A 19326-nucleotide genomic window follows, 5' to 3' on the forward strand; every position below is an offset into this window, starting at 1 on the left:
CAAGCAATATATACAATATATATTTTTAAAAATTTTAAATAATGAGCTGTTAAAATTGTGGGTTTGTGTACCTTGTTTGAGGTCTTTATGTGAACGTATTGCCTGGCTGTTTGTTTTTGTGTATATCCAATTTGCAATAATAAAAAATAAAATTAAAATAAAAACATTTAGGCCACCTGCCATTTATAGGCCACGTGTCACAGGTTGACATAAAGTGACGGACCACCTGTCTGTTATGATGTCATCCAGGTGTACATACCTAATACCACCTGAAGTAGAGTCACTATAAAAATGGACTAGCAGTGGGGCTAAATCCTCATTTATTTAAGGATAACGGCTTGCATAGTAAGGCGACTACTAAATAAGCAGACTTGGGACAAATAGTTATTTGTACTTGGCTACTTTAAACTGCCAGACCTGTAAAAATGCATAGCATGTTAAAGCAAAACACCTGTTCACAGTATGATTGATTGTAAATCTAGAGGAAAATGTCAGGGTGATGTCACACTTGATCAGAGTTTAAAGACCTGACTCCCACATGAATCACCTCCTGTAGCCTGTAAGCGATCTATCTACATGTTAAAAAATGTAAATGGGAGTGTAATAGTAGTGTAGTATAATGGGTATGGAACTGGTCTTGCAACCTAAAGGTTACAGGTTCGATTCCTGGGTAGGACACTGCCATTGTACCCTTGAGCAAGGTACTTAACATGCATTGCTTTAGTATACATCCAGCTGTATAAATGGATGCTATGTAAAAGTTGTGTAAGTCGCTCAGGATAAGAGCTTCTGCTAAATGCCTGGAATATAATGTAAAAGAGTTTAGTGCAGCTCTACAACTAAGGCAGTGAGGCAAAAATGACAAAACAATTCAACTGCCTTTTCACTCTGGTGAGTATTTGATGACACATGCCACGGTCCACGTTTATTACATGAAATGGCACTCATACAGAAGCATTTTAAGCTTATAACAAATGAGGTCATGCAACAGGAATAAATAATGCAACAGGAGCCATGGGTGCAGAAAACACAATCATTCCTGGCAACACAAAAATTATTTATTGAGTTATTTAAAAATAGAATTTGAGGACACATACACACACAGAGAGACATACAGGAGAGGTTTTAAAGACCAAGTTTGACTTCATTACGAAATATGTGCAGCATGGTGCCTTCTCGATGACTTGGCTGTTTTCATTAAAGACGCCTGGAAATCAGATCGGAATGGGCTCTCTTCACAATGAAAATTGGTTGCCTCTTTCAAAATACCAATTTTTAAAAATCCCCCTTGCTGTGCTCAAGTTCAGGATTGGTGTAATCTGAATTCTGAGTCCTCTCTCAACCAAGGGTTTAACCCCTTTGAAGAGCAGGTCTATTGGAATGTTTTTTCCACATTCTAAGCCAGCGTTCTAGAACTCCATTGCTTTCAATTACCAATAGTGATTGTTACATCAGCATTAGAATGTTCAGTTAAGCTGATTAAGACTGCTTCATCATGTTGTTGCCTGCTATTAGTGCATCTTAGTACAATGATTGACACTGTAGTTCACGTGTGCATTGCGTTAAGAATGCCAGGTGATACATTTTAGAACACAACCACGTGTGAAATCAACTTTTTGCGTAGCCAGAAGCATCCAAGTTTGTGTACTTATGTAGGGTATGTTTCCGGCCTTAGATCCATATTGCAGTATGCTTCTCTTCACTAAAATAAAGTTACTCAAACGGACAACCGATGCAGGAGACATTTTTGCGAATGATTTGTCGCATGACACAGTTAAAATGACACTGAGGTTCTCTCCAGTGTGAATATGAGAGCATTTTCAAGATTACAAAGTAAACTTGTGAGGCACAGAACAATTTTTGCCCTTCGGGTGGGAAATGAAAGTAAATATTGAGATTAATAAAACTGGAGAGAAATTTAGAACACTCAAACCTTTTCAAAAACAGCCGTATGGTTTCTTGCCCATGTGAGATCGCTGGTGTCTCTTAAAATGAGAGGACTGAGCGAAACTCTTTCCACACTGTGCGCAGTGGAATGGCCTCTCGCCCGAATGAATTCTCAGGTGAAGGGTCAGAATGGAGCGATATCGGAAGCTCTTCCCACACTGGGAGCAGTCAAAGGGTTTATTTCCACCGTGAACGCTCTCATGCTTTGTGAGATTGCTTTGCTGAGTGAACCTCTTTCCGCACTGTGCGCAGCCGTACGGTTTCTCTCCGGTGTGACTTCGCAGATGTACTTTATAGCAACTGAAGTAGGCAAAACCCTTCCCACAATGTGTACAAATGTACGGTTTCTTTCCAAAGTCAGCTTGTCCATCAGTCTTGCCCTTCTTCCCAGCACTGAAAGCACTGGAACTCAGAGTAGAGCTGGTCTCATATTGAGAGCCTGAGTGTAGCTGGGCTGGGCTCTCGCTGCCTCTCATGTGTTTTACTGAGGGTCCATGTTGCTGCTGCTGGGGCAGTAATGTCTGATTCTCTCTCTCCACTGTGTGCACAAGTCTCTCTCTGTACTGACCCTGCTGTGTGTGAATGGCCTCTGATCTGAGGTCCTCCCTGCAAACAGACGGCTTCTCACTCATCTTATCAAACTCCTCAACATATGAAGGCCCAAAAGAGGACAGTGTGTTTCCAGAGACTTCCATGGTGGCAGGAGCATGTTGTAGCTGTGTGTGAATTGACAGATTCTGTGAGCACTGTGCTGTAGTGTTAGAACAAACTGGATCATCAGTCTCTATGTCACTGTCCTCTTGTGTAAAGGAAGTCCACAGCTGACTGTCTCTCTCATACATTACATACTCAGAGCCCAGATTGTTGAGTCTTCCTGCACTGCGTTCACATCCTGTCTGATCCAGTCTCTGGGCTACATGCTCTTCCTCTTGCTCTGCCTTCACCACAAACTCCAGTCCACTGAGCTCCTCGTCACTGTGTTCACACCTGTGCTGCTCACTCAGCTCCACTGGGTCTCCTGCAGGTGTGGGCTCTGTGTCCGGTTTCTTCCCATCTTCTACAGGTGTGGGCTGTGTTACCTGTTCCCCTCCTTCAGATGTGCATTGTGGGTCACAGTCCTTTACAAACAGCTTCTGATCAAAGGGAGGTTTCTCTCCATAATCAGCACCCCCTTCTACAGTTCCCATGGAGGAAATCAGAATAAATATAATCAGGATTAAATTTAACCAAAAATCTGATCCACTTAATGAGATCAAAACAACACATTATAAATGGTTTCTTGAATCATAAATAAGTATATCTGGTCAGAATGCAGAAAAGAGACAATGGAAAAAAATATTAATAGCGTAACTAAGTATAAAGAGTGCACTGTGGAGATTAGTAGTCTGTATTTTGCAACGTCAAGCCAATTAGTGTATTTCACATACTGCGCGTGCTGAAACCATAGCCATACTTTTCATTTATTTCTAAACTCAAATAACCAATTAATTCTCTCGCTAGCCAGTTGCCTTACCGGATAAACAACCGTACACCTGAAGTCCAACAGGGAGATTTTCATTAGAACAGCCATGCGCCCTGGCTCCTCGTGCCACGCGCAGCTCGCGCTCAGCCAGTTGTAGTTTTCTCTTCAGCAAGTCTTTCTCATTTTGACATCTGTACACTTGGAAGCGTAAAACAGCATAACTTTCGTCAACAAGTTTGGTAATTTCTGCTACAGCTGCTTTGGTTAATATCTCCATGATGGAAGTCAGTTGTGTATGGAAATTAATGCTGTTCGACATTTTTTTTTTCGAATGGCAGTACACCCTTCACCCCCTGGTCTCGTTGGGTCACCACAAAATAAGCGATGTAAACCGTTAACAACTAAAGGTACGAAGCAGTACTTGAAATGTAAGTAGCTTGTAGCATTTGCAGACATTTGCGTTGTACACAACAGTCAAAATAGGACTGTTTACTTCCGGGCAGGTTCTTCTTCTATTTAGTATTAACTGAGTGTATGACGGCGTGCACACTGCTGCCACCTTCTGGACCGGAAGAGACGAGCTTCCTGCCAGAGGTCCCGTTTGGAATACTGGACTCTACTGTAGACACGAGTAGGCTCGTGGCCTCGAACCACGTTTCCCCTGATTGTTATAGCCTACAGCTGTAAATATTATCAAACAGCGGTGCATAAACACAGTAAAATGTACAAAAACACAAACTTTTGTGGGAAAATATATTTTATTCTTTTTACTTTTGAAGCTGCTTGAACAGGAGTTTGAGTCGCTACGCAGTAAAATGTCCATGGTTAATTCGACTCTAGCAGAGTACATATAAGTACAACAGGGACAAAAATTATCACCATATTAACTCTGGAAAACTTGATTTAACACTGAGCATTTTACTGTATAGGGAAGCACAATATTTGGAACGCAAAACACTTCTGAAAATACATCTTTTTTTTTTTTTACACATTTTACAGTAAGAACAAACATGTAATTAAGAATTGATATTTAAAGTGTATATCTTATAGAACAGAACACGCTGCTATAAAAATGCACTGATCGACATAACTGAACAGCTCCAAAGGAGTGGCGAAGACTGCCATCAGAGCTATGGAGCTGCTCGTTCTGCGAACTGGCATACGGAAAAATACTGCACATGTTTAATAGAATCTCCAACATTTAAGACTGGTAAAATTAAAATATTACATAATCAGCTTTTTGGCACAGAGTGGAGTGACCGTAAAGACCATTTAGAAAGTTCCCTATTTTTGCCACCGTGTGAATGCACGTCGTTGTCATTGTTAGAACATTCAGTTTACCGATTGTGAAAATGCACACTTTTGAAAGCTGTTTAAAGATGCTTGTGTGCGCCCCTACTTTTCACAGGAAAGACACCATTGAGGCGAGATGCCACAGGTAAATCAGCAATCAACCTGCTTCTATTTAAACCAGGTGAAGATGACTTCTGTACTGAGTTTTTATATTTAGATTTCAGCGCCAGTGTATTTAATACCATAGAATGTGATATTTAAAGGAATAATAATAATAATTATTATTATTATTATTATTATTATTATTATTATTATTATTATTATAGTTTAATGTGTGGAATGTGTTATTTAGATTTGAGAGAAGGTTATGTTAATTATATCTGAGCTGTGTACGTTTGTATATTCATACTATCCTGGCCCATCTGCACCAAACACTATCTCTGCTCTCTCTCTCTCTCTCTCTCTCTCTCTCTCTCTCTCTCTCTCTCTCACTTGCCCTCCTTTCATCTCTCTCTCTCTCTCTCTTTCTCCTTTTGTCTCCATGTTCCCTTCTATCCGTTTCATCACCTCTGCTCATTCTCATTCCCATCAACTTTTCCTGTTCTTTTTCCTCTCGCCGTCCTCAGTCTTTTTCTGCCCCTCTCCTGCCATCCACCTGTCCGTCTTTTCCTCTCTCCCTCTCTCTCCCCCTCCTCTCTGTCGCCCTGGCGACAGCCACATCGAAGCACACGCTGACCCCGCTGTTCCTCTTCGTCTCCTTTTCCACGCTTCTCCCGTCCTCCCCCAATCTTTCCACCTCGCCCTGGTTTTCCTCCTCCCCCTCCCCGCCCTTTTCTCTCTCCGCCTCTCCTCTCCTCTGCTCCTCTTTCTCCCCGTCTCCGGTCGGCGCCCTCTCTCCGTCCCTGTCCCCCGCTCCCTCCCTCCCTCTCTCCCTCTCTCTCTGCTGTCGCAGGGAGAGGGCGGTCAGTTTGCAGAGCTGCGGCTTGGGCGGGACCACGGGCACGGCCTTGGCCTGCTGCAGTTTGGGCGTGACCTGTTTGGAGCGAACCAGCTTTCTGGCCACGCTCGGCCCCACGACAGGAGATCTCCCCTCCCTCCGTCCCTCCTCCCTGGCACTCCTCCCCTGCGTCGCCCCCTGCCCTCTGTCTTCCTCTCCTCCCTTACTGCGCTCCTCATCCCTCTCTCTTTCGTTCACCTGGGCCTCGTGCTTCTGTACATTCTCTCCCTCTGTTCTGAGATCCCTCTCTCCTCTCCCCTCCTCCGGTCCTCCCGATGTTACCTTCCTTTCTTGGCTCTCCTCCCTTTTTTCCTTCCTTTTCTCTTTCTCCTGCACATCTAGCTGGTTGTGGCTCTCTGTATTATCCTCTCCCCCTCCCTCTCTCCCACCCTCCAGCTCTCTTTCTCCCCCTTCCTCCCTGCAGGTGTCCTCTTGCTCACCAGGTGTAGTAGTGGGTGGTTCCGGAAACAGGTGAGCGCAGGTGTGTGGCCCCCATGGGGGTTCTGGGAGGGGCAGAGGACAGGGCTCGGGGCTCTCACTGCACTCCATCAATTCTGCTGCCGCTTTGGTTCCGCTCACTGAGTCACCATGGCAACCCTCTGGGTCCTCCGGGCTTCCGTGGTGACTCTCGGCTGTGCTCTCTGGCCCAGTGTCATTGTGCAGTCTCTCTCTGTGCTCTGTGGTGCTGAGTTCAGCTGCGTGGTCTCTCTCTTTGGGTTCTGGATGTTCAGCTGTGTGGTCTCTCTCATTCTGCTCTCTGGCACTGTGTGCAGCTGCGTGGTCTCTCTCTTTGTGCTCTGTGGTGCTGGGTTCAGCTGCATGGTCTCTCTCACTGTGCTCTGTGGGAGTCTGTTCAGCCGTGTGGTCTCTCTCTTTGGGTTCTGTGGTGCTGTGTGCAGCTGCGTGGTCTCTCTCTTTGTGCTCTGTGGTGCTGGGTTCAGCTGCATGGTCTCTCTCACTGTGCTCTGTGGGAGTCTGTTCAGCCGTGTGGTCTCTCTCTTTGGGTTCTGTGGTGCTGTGTTCAGCTACGTGGGCTCTCTCTTTGTGCTCTGTGGTGCTGGGTTCAGCTGTATGGTCTCCCTTGCTCTGCTCTGTGGCACTGTGTTCAGCTGCGTGGTCTCTCTCTTTGCATTCTGTGGCATTGTGTTCAACTGCGTGGTCTCTCTCTTTGTGCTCTGTGGTGCTGGGTTCAGCTGTATGGTCTCCCTTGCTCTGCTCTCTGGCATGGTGTTCAGCTGCATGGTCTCTCTCTTTGCATTCTGTGGCACTGTGTTCAGCTGTATGGTCTCTCTCACTCTGCTCTGTGGCACGGTGTTCAGCTGTATGGTCTCTCTCACTCAGCTCTGTGGCACTGTGTTCAGCTGCATGGTCTCTCTCACTCTGCTCTGTGGCACTGTGTTCAGCTGTATGGTCTCTCTCACTCTGCTCTGGGCCACAGTGATCTTCATATTCCTCTTGATCTTCACTTACTGCAAAGCCAGATTCTCCCTCGCCACATCTGTGAAAACAGAGGCAAGGGTCAGAACGGAGAACCCATGATCAGCCCGGGATTAGTGCAGTAATCGACAGCTGGACTGCAGCATTTACTTCCTGTTCCTGTTACCTTTTGGCTGCTCTTTTGTCTGTTTACTTCCTGTTCCTGTTACCTTTTGGCTGCTCTTGTGCCTGTTTACTTCCTGTTCCTGTTACCTTTTGGCTACCCTTGTGCCTGTTGACATCCTGTGCCTGCTTCTTTTGCATACACTACCTGCTCTCCTATAACTTCCAGTGTATGCATTACTCACTGATCTCTACTGGGGGAATTACATTATTAACACTTATCTCCATAGGGAATCACATTTACACTGATCCCTACACAGAATCACATTTCTTTATTGAATTAGTTAAGAGCAGCCAATATGCAGCACTTTAGACACACTGCTTAAAGACAGAAAAGCCTTCAATACATTCCTCTTCCCTGCTATAGTGCTGTTGTTGTTTTTTTGTTTCATTTCACAGACTTACCCGAGACCATTTGTGTCTGTCAGGGCAACTGCCTGGACACTTTCTCCACTGGCTGTATTTTCAGGAGTCTCTCCCTCTTCCTCCATCTTCTTCTTCAGTTCCAGGCTGTCCTCTTCTTCTGTGCCATCGTCCCCAATCTCCCCAGGTTTGGCCAGAACCACCAGCCAATCGCCATCCACGCCATCCAGTTCACCCTCTGATTGGCCAGAGGCATTGACACTGCTGATGGCATTGATGCTGCGGCTGGTGCTGGCATTGGTGTTCAGCTCTTGTTGTGCAGGTAAGCCTGCAGCAGGACGGGCATCAGCGTCCGCCATTTTGTGTGCGTCTTCCTCACCCCCCTTCGCCGCATGGAACTGCAGACTAGAGGGCAGACTGTAGAACAACATGTCCTCTTCGTCGCTTCCCTCCTCTTCGTCTTCTTCGTCCTCTGAGGAGGAAGTGGAGGAGCGAGCAGGCTGGAAGGGGCGGGACTTGTAAGGCAGGCTGTGAGACTTACAGGGATGCCCGTGGGGGTCGGAGGTCAGAGGTCTGTGAGTCAGGGGGAGCTGAGCCGGGAGCTCTAAGGTCACAATGGAGGGGGCGTCTCCTTGGTAACCGAACTCTTCTTCATAGTCATCCTCCTCCTCATAGCAAGGGGGCTCCACTGAGAATTCATTCGCCTGCAAAAGAGAAACACAAGTCAATCAGTAAATCAATCAATCAAGCACATGTAACACAACTGTATGTTAAACCAGGTATCGTGTGGTTGAGGAATAGGGGTTTATGTGCATAAAGACAAGCACACACACATACACACTCAAATGCACACATGCACACAGAAATCTGCACAAAAAGGGCAGACACTGGCACATGCACACAAACACACAAACACGCAAAACTGTGCTTGTGCAAAAAACGAAAAGAAAATGAGCAGATATTTTAAAACTAAAATAAAAATAAGAAACATGCTTCTTCGCGAAACAAAAAATAAACTGACTGGAATAAATAGTGTAAAATAAAAAATGATAAAACGATGATAATTTCCTTATTATTTTAGTGTTATATTTTTCATTTAAAAACATTTTTAGGCATCTCCAAAATAAAAATAATGAAAATTATCACAGAGGGCCTCAAATAAAGTGCAACTAAACTGAACTGGAATAGAAATTCCAAACTAATATATAAATAAAAACTAATGGAGAAAAAAATTATAATAACCTTGATACACACACACGCACATGCACAGTCATGCATACATACACACACACACATGTATCCACACATGCACAGTCATCCATACACAAACACACACACACACACACAAACCTGGTTGTAGGTACTGCTGTCCATGAGGTCAAGGAAACCAAACGTGTCCTGGAAGTCTAGAGGGAGCTGTGAGTCCTCTAGGGGAAATACCCTTCTCATATCTGCACAACAAGTTACTGTTACAGAATCTTTCCATATCTACCACAGAAACTACAGTAATCAAACAGAGTTGGTATTAATGGACCACTCTGCTTTTACCATAGAATCTACTGTAATTAAACAAAGCCAGTGTTACTGAACCATTCTGCTTCTACCATAGAATCTACTGTAATCAAACAGAGCCAGTGTTAATGAACCATTCCGCTTCTACCATAGAAACTACTGTAATCAAACAGAGTCGGTATTAATGAACTATTCCGCTTCTACCATGGAAACTACTGCAATCAAACAGAGTAAGTGTTAATAAACTAATCCACTTATTAGTTTTGCTCCTCTTACTCACCCATATAGTCCTGGTCCTCTTCAGCGAGAGCTTCCTCCTCTGGCTCTGTCTCCTCCACCGAGAAACCCTCCGTCGTCCCCTCCTCTCCCCTGCCTTCCTCTCCACTGCCCTCCTCTGACCTGTTCACCTCTGTTTTCTTTCCCTCCACTTCATCCTCCCTGCTCTTGTCCCTCTTTCTCTCTTCCGCTGTCCTCCCTTCCCTGCCTTCCTCTGCATGAGACCCACCATTTGCCTCCCTGTGGGACCCACCCTCTTCTTTGTTGGCCCTGCCCTCCTCCCTGTGGGCCCCACCCTCCTCCCTGTGGGCCCCACCTTCTCCTTTGTGGGCCCCGTCCTCCTCCCTGTGGGCCCCACCCTCTTCTTTGTGGGCCCCGTCCTCCTCCCTCTGGGCCCCTCCCTCCTCCTTGTGGCCCCCGCCCTGCAGCACGCCCAGGGCGAGGCCGGAGGTGATGTGGAGCGGCACGGTGACGGAGAAGGGCCCCGAGATGTGCATTCCGGCGCGGCGTTCCGCCCGGCTGGTGATGCCCGGCGATCGGGGCTGGGGGGGCAGGCTGCCCTCGTTGGCCTCTCCGGAATCCAGCCTGCTGTACGTCCCCTGCACCCCGCCTCCGCTGACCACGCTCACGCAGGCCCCCCCGCCCCGCCGGTACGTCACCGCGTACCCGCTGCTCGCCCCGCCCACTGCCCCGCCCAGGACCCCGCCCGTAGACCCCGCCTCCCTGCCCAGGGTTGGAGAGGGCTGGGTTAGGGGAGAGAGGGAAGGGTGCTGTCTGGTACCTGGGGGGAAGTAAGAGGCAGAAGCAGAATTAACAAGGGGGGGGTGGGGGGGGGGGGTTGCTGTATGAGCAGCCACGAGTGGCTCCCTGAGTACCAAAAAGTTTGACCAATGTGGTGTGACTGTGAAGTATTTCTAGAGGAGAGTAAGAGAGTAAGGAAGGCATATAAAAGAAAAGAAGAAAGGCCGATGGAATTACGGAGGATGGAGGGAATGAGGAAGAGGAGCAGGAGGAGGAAGGAGCCAAAGGATCATTCGTACCTTCCGGCATATAGGGCAAAGAACTGAGGGAGTCCATACTTTTGGCTGGCCTCAGACTGCCCTGTTCTTTCTCTGCAAGGATACAGACCTTTTAGAACATTTAATGGAAAACTGCACTTCAACTGCCTGTGGTCAATTGACATTCGTCCTTAACGGTGACTTGCAAGTAGACGCAAATGTCACACTTTTTTTCTTCACAAACTCGGGTTTCGTCGACTACACTTTAGGGTTCGCTGATCTCGCCAAACTAGGTTTGTGAAGGAAAATAAACTTTTTCTTGCTTTGGGTTGTTGGTCAAATTTAAAGACAAATGTTGATTGAATCCGAGACAATGTTCCTGTACATCGACGAAGAACCACCTTTCGGTGTTTCAGTATATCGGTTAAAAACCGCCTTTCAACGTTTCAGTATGTCACTGTAAAATCATGGTGACATATGAGATTGTGGAAGCAAAACTCGTACCTTTGCAGGGGCTTTTGTTCTTCCTTCTGGGGTCCTGGAGTCTTCCTCCCAGATTGAAGATTGACTTCCACTTCCTGCCCTTCAGAGACCCCTTCCTCCTGCAGAAGGAGGTCAGAGGTCACGACCCATTGCTCACTGTATTTTACAGAGCTTACGACCTGCTTATAGCGTTCGGTATGGTTACAGAGGTTGCCATGGAAACGGGACCACTCAACGGTCACAGTGTATAGTGAGCATCGGGGGGGGGGGGGGGGGGGGGGGCATACTTGTCGGTTCCCTCGATGATGGCGTGATACGACCGCATGGCAGGGGGGCCGTTCCCTGGGCCGAGCGCGCTCGGAACGTTCAGTGGGATCGCTCTGAAAAATGGCTCCTCCTGATTGGACATGATCGAGGGAGAGGGGAGGGACTGCCTTCTCTCGGGGGTGTGGCCTTCAGAGACAGAGCAGGTATAAGTGAGTGTGTGTGGGTATAGTGTTTGTACGTGTGTGAGTGTGTGTGTGTCTGTGTGTGTTTGCTCGTTTGTGTGTGTGTGTGTCTGCGTGTGTGTACGTTTGCATGTTTGTGTGTTCGTGTCGGTGTAGTGTCTGTACGTGTGTGAGTGTGTCTGCATGTGTGTGTGTGTGTGTGTTGTCTCAGTGTGTGTATAGTGTGTGTATATATACTGCGCTTGTAGTGTCTGTGTTTTTGTGTGTTTGTGTCATAGTGTGTATGTGTGTGTGTGTCTGGATGTGCGTGTATAGCGTGCATATATATATATATACACACTCCTCTTGTATTGTGTGTGTTTGTGTGTATAGTATGCATAGGTGTATTGCCCTTGTAGTGTGTGTGGTACGTACCTGGGCTGGAGAAGACCTGGCTGACGTGTGTGAGGATGAACTCCACCACGATGGACTGCACGCGCACCTCCATGAAGGCCGCAGTGCCGTTCAGCCCCGTCGCCTCGATGTCCTTCGATCTGCGAGGTCACAAACACTCTCACACCCTTCCTACTGTTCCTGCTCTTTCACATGATTCTCACAGCTCTCTCTCTCTCTCTCTCCCTCCTCCTCTCTCCCCCCCCCCGGTCTCTCTCTCTCTTCCCCCCTCCTCTCTCTCTCCCCCCTCTCTTTCTCTCTCACTCTCTCTCTCTCTCTCCCTCATCCTCTCTCTCTCCCCCCCCGGTCTCTCTCTCTCTTCCCCCCTCCTCTCTCTCTCCCCCCTCTCTCTCTCTCTCCCTCTCTCTCTCTCCCTCCCTCCTCCTCACTCTCTCCCCCCTCTCTCTCTCTCTCTCTCTCCCTCTCCCATTCTCTCTATCCCCCTCTCTCTCTCACTCTCTCTCTCTTACCCCCTCCTCTCTCTCTCACCTGAGGAGGTTGGGTGCCCATACGATAGCCAGGTTCCTGGCGTGCATGTTAGTCTGCGAGGCGAAAGTGGCCATCTTCACCAAGTGACGCATCAGATACTCTAGGGTCCTGAGGGCGGGAATAAGAACACCATATAAAGAGAGGCATCTTAAAAGGACATTGAAAACACCGCTGTGACGACTCATTGGTGCGCCTGATCGTTAGGCGGAGCTACAATCGTCATCGGTGATGGGGAGCGCCGGCCCTGGTGCACGAATGCCATGGATTTAATTACGCTGACGACGCATCATCGTCATGTTTAAACGGTACATGATATAAAACTCAGTGTTCAGACACACAAGGTGTTTACAGTTTTTCTCGATTGCTAACACACTAAAACTGGTTCTTTTAGCAAAAACTCCCAAATTATTACTTCAGTTCTCAGAGGACCGACACATCTCTCAAAACTATAAACACTTTTCACTTGTTTTAACACATGCTGCAAATTGTTAAACTTTTTTTGCAAATCTCTACAAACAAATGCTCTCATGGATCATTGGTTACACACTGTGCTCATGCAACAAACACTAGTAGTCAAAACAGTTAACTCAAGTCATCACAACCTAAACTCAGGTAGCACACCTTTCTCTAGGTGCAAACACTTGGCAGCAAAATTGTTTACACACCGGTCACAATCTCTGGATCAATAAATAGGGCCACAGTTTGCGTCTATGTGCTTTTGAACAATGGATCCTCAAAATGGACAAGCTGTCCAAAGATCAGGAAGACAAAGGAGACGAAGAGGCAGGAGACAATTTGTCCCAGACGAAATACGTGCCACCTTGATTGACCATGTGCTGGTGCATGGTATGATGATGAGGGAAGCTGGACAGAGTTCAGCCAAACTTGAATCGTTTCACAGTGGCATCCATTGTCCATACTTTCAGACAAGAAAACAGATACTATAATTTACTGTAATGTTATATATTGTATCTGCTGTACTACTGTGAGAGGATATGCTGTCTATGTAATGTTGAAGTGTATTTACAGACTATATGTTCTTTAGATTTTATTGCTGTTTTTGTTTATAGTGCTGCATATACTGAGTTCCTTTTATGAATGCTACTCTCCTTTGAAAATACTACATTTTTTTGTTCCTTCAACTGTGTTGTGGTTACTGTGCAGTACTTTTCACTCAGCATCACTTTTCAGTACTACAGATAAAATATTTGGAAATTTGCACACTCCCTCATTTGTTAGTAGTGTAACATTGCAAAGATCAAAATCTGAAAACCATAAAATAAGTAGAATAACCAGGAGAAAATAACTCCTGACGCACTGCTATAAAAGGTTTTTGCAGTAGTGCTTTGAATTTATCTCACTGGTGTGTTATGGGTAATCTACATTGTCTGTGTTTTCGATGGCTTGTGTGTGCCATTTGAAGGCAAAGTTTAATTTTGATGGAAGAGTATATGTTTTTGAGAAGATAATTTGAGTTTGGCATGGATGTTTGAGGTTTGTGCTGATTGATGTGTAGTTTTGGGATTGTGTTAATAGTTCTGAGGAAAAGGGGAATTGTTTCATTAAATGTGTCTTAGCAATCAAAAAAAACTGTAACCGTAAGTGAGGGAGCAGTTTACCTGTAATGGGGGAGAGGCAGGTCTTTCAGCACCTCTTTTATTTTCACAAGTCTTTCCTCCTCCAGCTGAACAGCCACTGCATCCTGGGAGGGGGGTGGGGGGCAGTTATTGGGGGTAGGTGACAGGCAGGGTTGGGGATGGGGGGCGGTTGAGAGTGAGTGATAGAGTTACAAGCATCTCAACATGGCAACATTTGTGCATTTTAGTTTCCAAATGGTGGAGAAGAGCATTCCCAGAAAAAAAAACCTGTTGGGTTGAAACACCTTGCAAGTTGTTATAATGCTGTTTGTTTATTGTTTGCCTGTGTAGAGCACTAATCACATAGTTTCCTTATAATGAACAGGCAGCATGTTCGTGTTTAATCTTATAAGGGCGTCTTGCCTCTTTAAGACTTGTTGGTTTAATCTGTGTGTGTGTGCGTATGTGGGTGGGCGCACGTGTGTGTGTATATGAGTATGTATGTGTGCGTGTGTCGTGGTGAGACTGCATGTACTCACAGCGAACTTGTCGTAGAGCTGGTAAGTGAGCAGCGGGTTGGGCAGTTCTCTGAAGTAGGCCTTGCACAGGGAGCTCACGCAGTGGATATCCTGCCGGTACACTTCTTTACTGAGGTCTGGGACTCCTTCAACGTCAAACTCCCCCCTGTGTGCACACACACACACACACACACACACACACATACTGTTAGAGTTACCCTGCATTCACACACACACACACACACACACTGTTAGAGTTACCCTGCAACATAGCTCAGGAGGTAAGAGCGGTTGTCTGGCAGTTGGAGGGTTGTCGGTTCGATCCCCGCCCTGGACGTGTCAAAGTGTCCCTGAGCAAGACACCTAACCCCTAACTGCTCTGGTGAATGAGAGGCATCAATTGTAAAGCGCTTTGGATAAAAGCGTTATATAAATGCAGTCCATTTACACACACATTCACACACACACACATACTGTTAGTTACCCTGCATACACACACACACACACACACACACGTACCGTTAGAGTTACCCTGCATACACACACACACACACACACATACTGTTAGAGTTACCCTGCATACACACACACACACATACCGTTAGAGTTACCCTGCATACACACACACTGTTAGTTACCCTGCATACACACACACACACACACATTCACACCCACACACAAACAAACATACTGTTAGAGTTACTGCTGCATATACACACACACACATACTGTTAGAGTTACTGCTGCACATACACACACACACACACACGCGCGCGCAAACATACACATACACACACGCACACATACTGTTACACTTACTGCTCCATGTACACACACATGCACACATATACTGTTAGACTTACACCTGCACACACACACACACACACAGACATACTGGTAGACTTACACCTGCAAACACATACACAAACATACTGTTAGACTTACTACTGCACACACACACACACACACACACACAAACATACTGTTAGACTTACTGCTGCTGCACACACACACACACACAAACATACTGTTAGACTTACACCTGCACACACACACACAAACATACTGTTAGACTTACTGCTGCATACACACACACACACACACATACACACACTCAAAATATACTGTGAGACGTACTCCTGCAAACACACACACAAACATATTCCTACATACACACACACACACACACACACACACACAAGCAAACATACTGTTAGACTCACTCCTGTGTACACACACACAAACACACGCAAACATACTCCTGCATACACACACACATACACACACTCAAAATATACTGTGAGACGTACTCCTGCAAACACACACACAAACATATTCCTGCATACACACACACACAAACACACACACAAACATATTCCTGCATACACACACACACACACACACACAAACACACACACAAACATATTCCTGCATACACACACACACACACACACACACAAACACACACACAAACATATTCCTGCATACACACACACACACACACACACACACACTCAAACATACTGTAAGACGTACTCCTGCATACACACACCGATACATGCATTGCTGCGTGCACACACCCATACAAACGCACCTCAGTTTCTGTGTGTTTGATGAAACCCCAGATAACCGGTAAATTCCATCCACAATGCCGTACTCCTCAATGAACTCACTGCAAGATCGCAAGACCTGAGGAACTGAGAGATGGAGGGAGGGAGAGAGAGAGAGAGGAGAGAGAGAGAGGAGATATTTAGAGAGATGGGTGTTCAAATGAGGAAAAATCAGTGTTAGGTCACAGTCACATGTGGGAATGCAGGCGAATGACCATCGCCTGCCGAGGCGAAATTCGTATCTTGCTGTGCTGAATGTGGGCAATGCAGGATGTGACACACACGGAAATCAGTTTGCTGGTTTGTAGTCCGTTTGAGTGGTTGTGGTTGTTGGGCACACATGAGCGGTTCACTAAGAAAACTACAGCCAGTTACAGCCAAGTAGGGTCAACCACACACGCTTCTTTGCTATTGGTTGAGGCTGGTCAGAGTTCACCAAAGCTGAACTCCGCGCGAAGCAAAGATGCGAAATTTGCTTCGCCGTCGGAAGCGAATGTTCTATTCGCCCCTTTGCTCGCATAGAATGGAAGTGAACGAGAGGCGAATGTTTGCCGATGTTAATTTCGCGCACGTGCGACCGCGCCCTTATTGCACGAGGTGTGCTATAAAGACGTGTGTTACAGGTGCATGAGAAAAAAACATGCACTCTCATGTGGCACTTAAGAGGGCACATTTCAGACTGGTGTATATTTACAGCGCACGTGGCGGGTTACATTTCGCAACGGTAAACTGTTGCACACCGGCACATTTGTGTAAATTGTGGTTAACCTGTGCACATATTTGTGGGCAGGGGCACCACCATGGATTTCGGGCTTCGTAAAAAATATCTCACGTTGGGCCCCCGCCGCTCCAGAAAATCCTATGTTCTAAATTTGAGGGCCCCCTGTCAGTCAGGACCCTTAGAATGGTCCTAACTCCACCCCCCTCATACAGCGCCCCCGATTGTGGTAAATTTATGCACATGATGGTGACAGGCGACAAGTGACAGGTAACAGGTGACAGGTGGCAGGTGACAGGTGACAGGTAACAGGTGACAGGTGACAGGCGACAGGTAACAGGCTGAACTCACTCTCCTGGCTGGAAGCGGCCAGGTGTTCCAGCAGGTCACAGCCGAACACCTTGTCCTTGCTGGCCCCTTTCCTGCGTCCTCTCCTCATTCTCTCCTCCTTCCTCTGTCACTCTCACATCAATCGTTTTTCCCTATCGGTGGTTCGCGTTGCACTCTGGAAAGAGAAAGGGGGATACAGAGAGGCCATTTCATTACGTTACATTACATTACATTACATTACTATACATTTCATTGCATTACATAACATTGCATTACAGGCATTTAGCAGATGTTTGTAACCGGAGCGACTCACACAACCTCTTTACATAGCATTTACACTGCAATCTATTTATGCAGCTGGATATATACCTCGCTCGACGTTACAATGTCAGTGTCGTACCCGGGAATTGAACCTCTGTTCCTTACCCATTATACAACACTTCCGTTTCAGCCATGACACCATTCGTACAGAATCAGCGCCTCTTGTTCTCTCCTCATTTAACATTGGCAATTACGCACGCAGGAACAAGCATACGCAATACACACACAAAGCCAGACACTCGCAAACTCATCAGCCCTGCAGCTGACCTCATTGTTTAACAGCACTTTTACATTTTGGCATCTTATCTGGAGCATCTTACACAGCATTCATTTCTACACACTGTTATTTAACACAGCAGCTGTTTAATAGGATATTTTCTGAAGAAATTCAGGTTATTTGTCTTGTGCCAGGATACAGCAGCAATCTCCACGTCAAATCCGCTACTTTTGAGTTTCTGGCCCAGGTCACTGACCACTGTATTACACTGTCCATAACATCACTACACACTAAACCAGATTATAATTACTATGCAGAAAAACACTGAGCTAAAACTGAAACCTAACAACACTTTGAGCCAAAACTACAGAAAAAAATTAATCACACTGCACCAAAATTATAGACCGAACCTCGTCACCTTGCAGCACCATGCACTGAGTTGAAATTGCAGACAGAACCAAATCATGCTATAAACCAGAACTACAAATAGAACCAAATCAAACTCTGCGCCAAAACTACAAATAGAACCAAATCAAACTTTGAGAAAAAACTACAGACAGAACCAAATCATGCTCTGAGCCAAAAGTGCAGGCAGAATCAAATCACACTCTGAGCCAAAACTACAGACAGAACTGAATCACACTGAGCCAAAACTACAGGCAGAATGGAATCACACTGAGCCAAAACTACAGGCAGAACTGAATCACACTGAGCCAAAACTACAGACAGAACTGAATCACACTGAGCCAAAACTACAGACAGAACTGAATCACGCTGAGCCAAAACTACAGACAGAACTGAATCACACCGAACCAAAACTACAGACAGAACCAAATCAAACTCTGAGCCAAAACCACAGACAGAACTGAATCACACCGAGCCAAAATTACTGACAGAACCTCTTCGCCATGCAGCTCACAGCACTTCCTCCAGCGTACGCTGCAAAGGGTTTGACAGAGAAGTAGGCCACACCCTGAATCACGGTGCTGTCGGGGGCCCTGGCCAGTTGCTGAGTGGATTCCTTTCAGGCTGGGGAAGGGGGGGGGCAGGGGGATAGGGGGGGTTCAGACCCCCATCTTCCCCCAAAGTTCTGTCGGCTCGTGCCTCTTGGTCACTCCTCTCCGCCCAAATCTCCGTGCCCCATCAGAGCCTTCGCTTCCCTTTGCAGCGGAAGTGAGCTTCTCTGTGCAGAGACGGAGGACATCGACTTTCGACATCAAACCACGGCCGTGCCCCATCCCCGCGGCGACCCGCCACGTACCCCAGCCCGCTGGACCCTGCTGCCTGGTTCTGAGGGTTCGGGAGCGACTCGGCGGGGAGAGTGGCGAGAAAAGAAAACGAGGGATCGAGAGAAAGAGAGAGCAAGAGAGAAAGACAGACTGGGAGAATGATCTTACCTTCGCTTTTCCCCGGCACAAGCAGCAGCAGCAGCAGCAACGATGACGCAAAAAACCACCAAACTTCCCCCTGCGCACTTCCTGAGTCTCTGTTGCTTTCTCTCTCTGTTTCTTATGCTCTCTCTCTCTCTCTCTCCCTCCCTCCCTCCCTTTCTTTCTTCCTTCCGTTATCTCCTTTTCTCTCTCTTTTTTTTCTCTCTCTCTGATACTTACACTCAGATGAGTGGAGAACCTCCCTGAACCCTAGAGCTGATCTGCGTGTGTCGGGTCCAGGCCAGGTTCTGGTTTATGACTGGGGGAATGGGTGGTTCTGGTGTTTTAAATGATTGTTGGGGTCC

General features: G+C 46.7%; 2 protein-coding genes across 5 annotated transcripts; both read right to left on the reverse strand.

Moving 5' to 3' along the window:
• Positions 1 to 1036: 1036 nt before the first annotated feature.
• Positions 1037 to 3930, reverse strand: LOC118234025 (zinc finger protein 585B-like). Its single transcript, XM_035430304.1, has 2 exons — positions 3461 to 3930; positions 1037 to 3121 (listed from the first exon to the last, which is right to left on the reverse strand). The coding sequence occupies exons 1-2, from the start codon at positions 3726 to 3728 to the stop codon at positions 1938 to 1940; spliced, it is 1452 nt and encodes a 483-aa protein (XP_035286195.1). The 5' UTR covers positions 3729 to 3930; the 3' UTR covers positions 1037 to 1937.
• A 218-nt stretch (positions 3931 to 4148) lies between these two features.
• si:dkeyp-68b7.12 lies at positions 4149 to 19069 on the reverse strand. Of its 4 annotated transcripts, none has more exons than XM_035430264.1 (14): positions 18989 to 19069; positions 17075 to 17228; positions 15990 to 16092; positions 14417 to 14561; positions 13920 to 14002; positions 12301 to 12408; positions 11794 to 11912; positions 11218 to 11383; positions 10952 to 11049; positions 10490 to 10561; positions 9454 to 10230; positions 9012 to 9112; positions 7704 to 8365; positions 4149 to 7197 (listed from the first exon to the last, which is right to left on the reverse strand). In XM_035430264.1, the coding sequence occupies exons 2-14, from the start codon at positions 17160 to 17162 to the stop codon at positions 5325 to 5327; spliced, it is 4395 nt and encodes a 1464-aa protein (XP_035286155.1). In that variant the 5' UTR covers positions 17163 to 17228; positions 18989 to 19069; the 3' UTR covers positions 4149 to 5324. The 4 variants fall into 4 exon arrangements, with proteins under 4 accessions (XP_035286155.1, XP_035286156.1, XP_035286157.1 ...); XM_035430265.1 differs by lacking the exon at positions 18989 to 19069 and adding an exon at positions 18853 to 18965; XM_035430266.1 differs by lacking the exon at positions 18989 to 19069 and adding an exon at positions 18564 to 18788.
• Between the last annotated feature and the right edge of the window lie 257 nt (positions 19070 to 19326).

The sequence above is a fragment of the Anguilla anguilla genome, chromosome 8, assembly GCF_013347855.1.
Source record: "Anguilla anguilla isolate fAngAng1 chromosome 8, fAngAng1.pri, whole genome shotgun sequence".
NCBI lineage: Eukaryota > Metazoa > Chordata > Actinopteri > Anguilliformes > Anguillidae > Anguilla > Anguilla anguilla.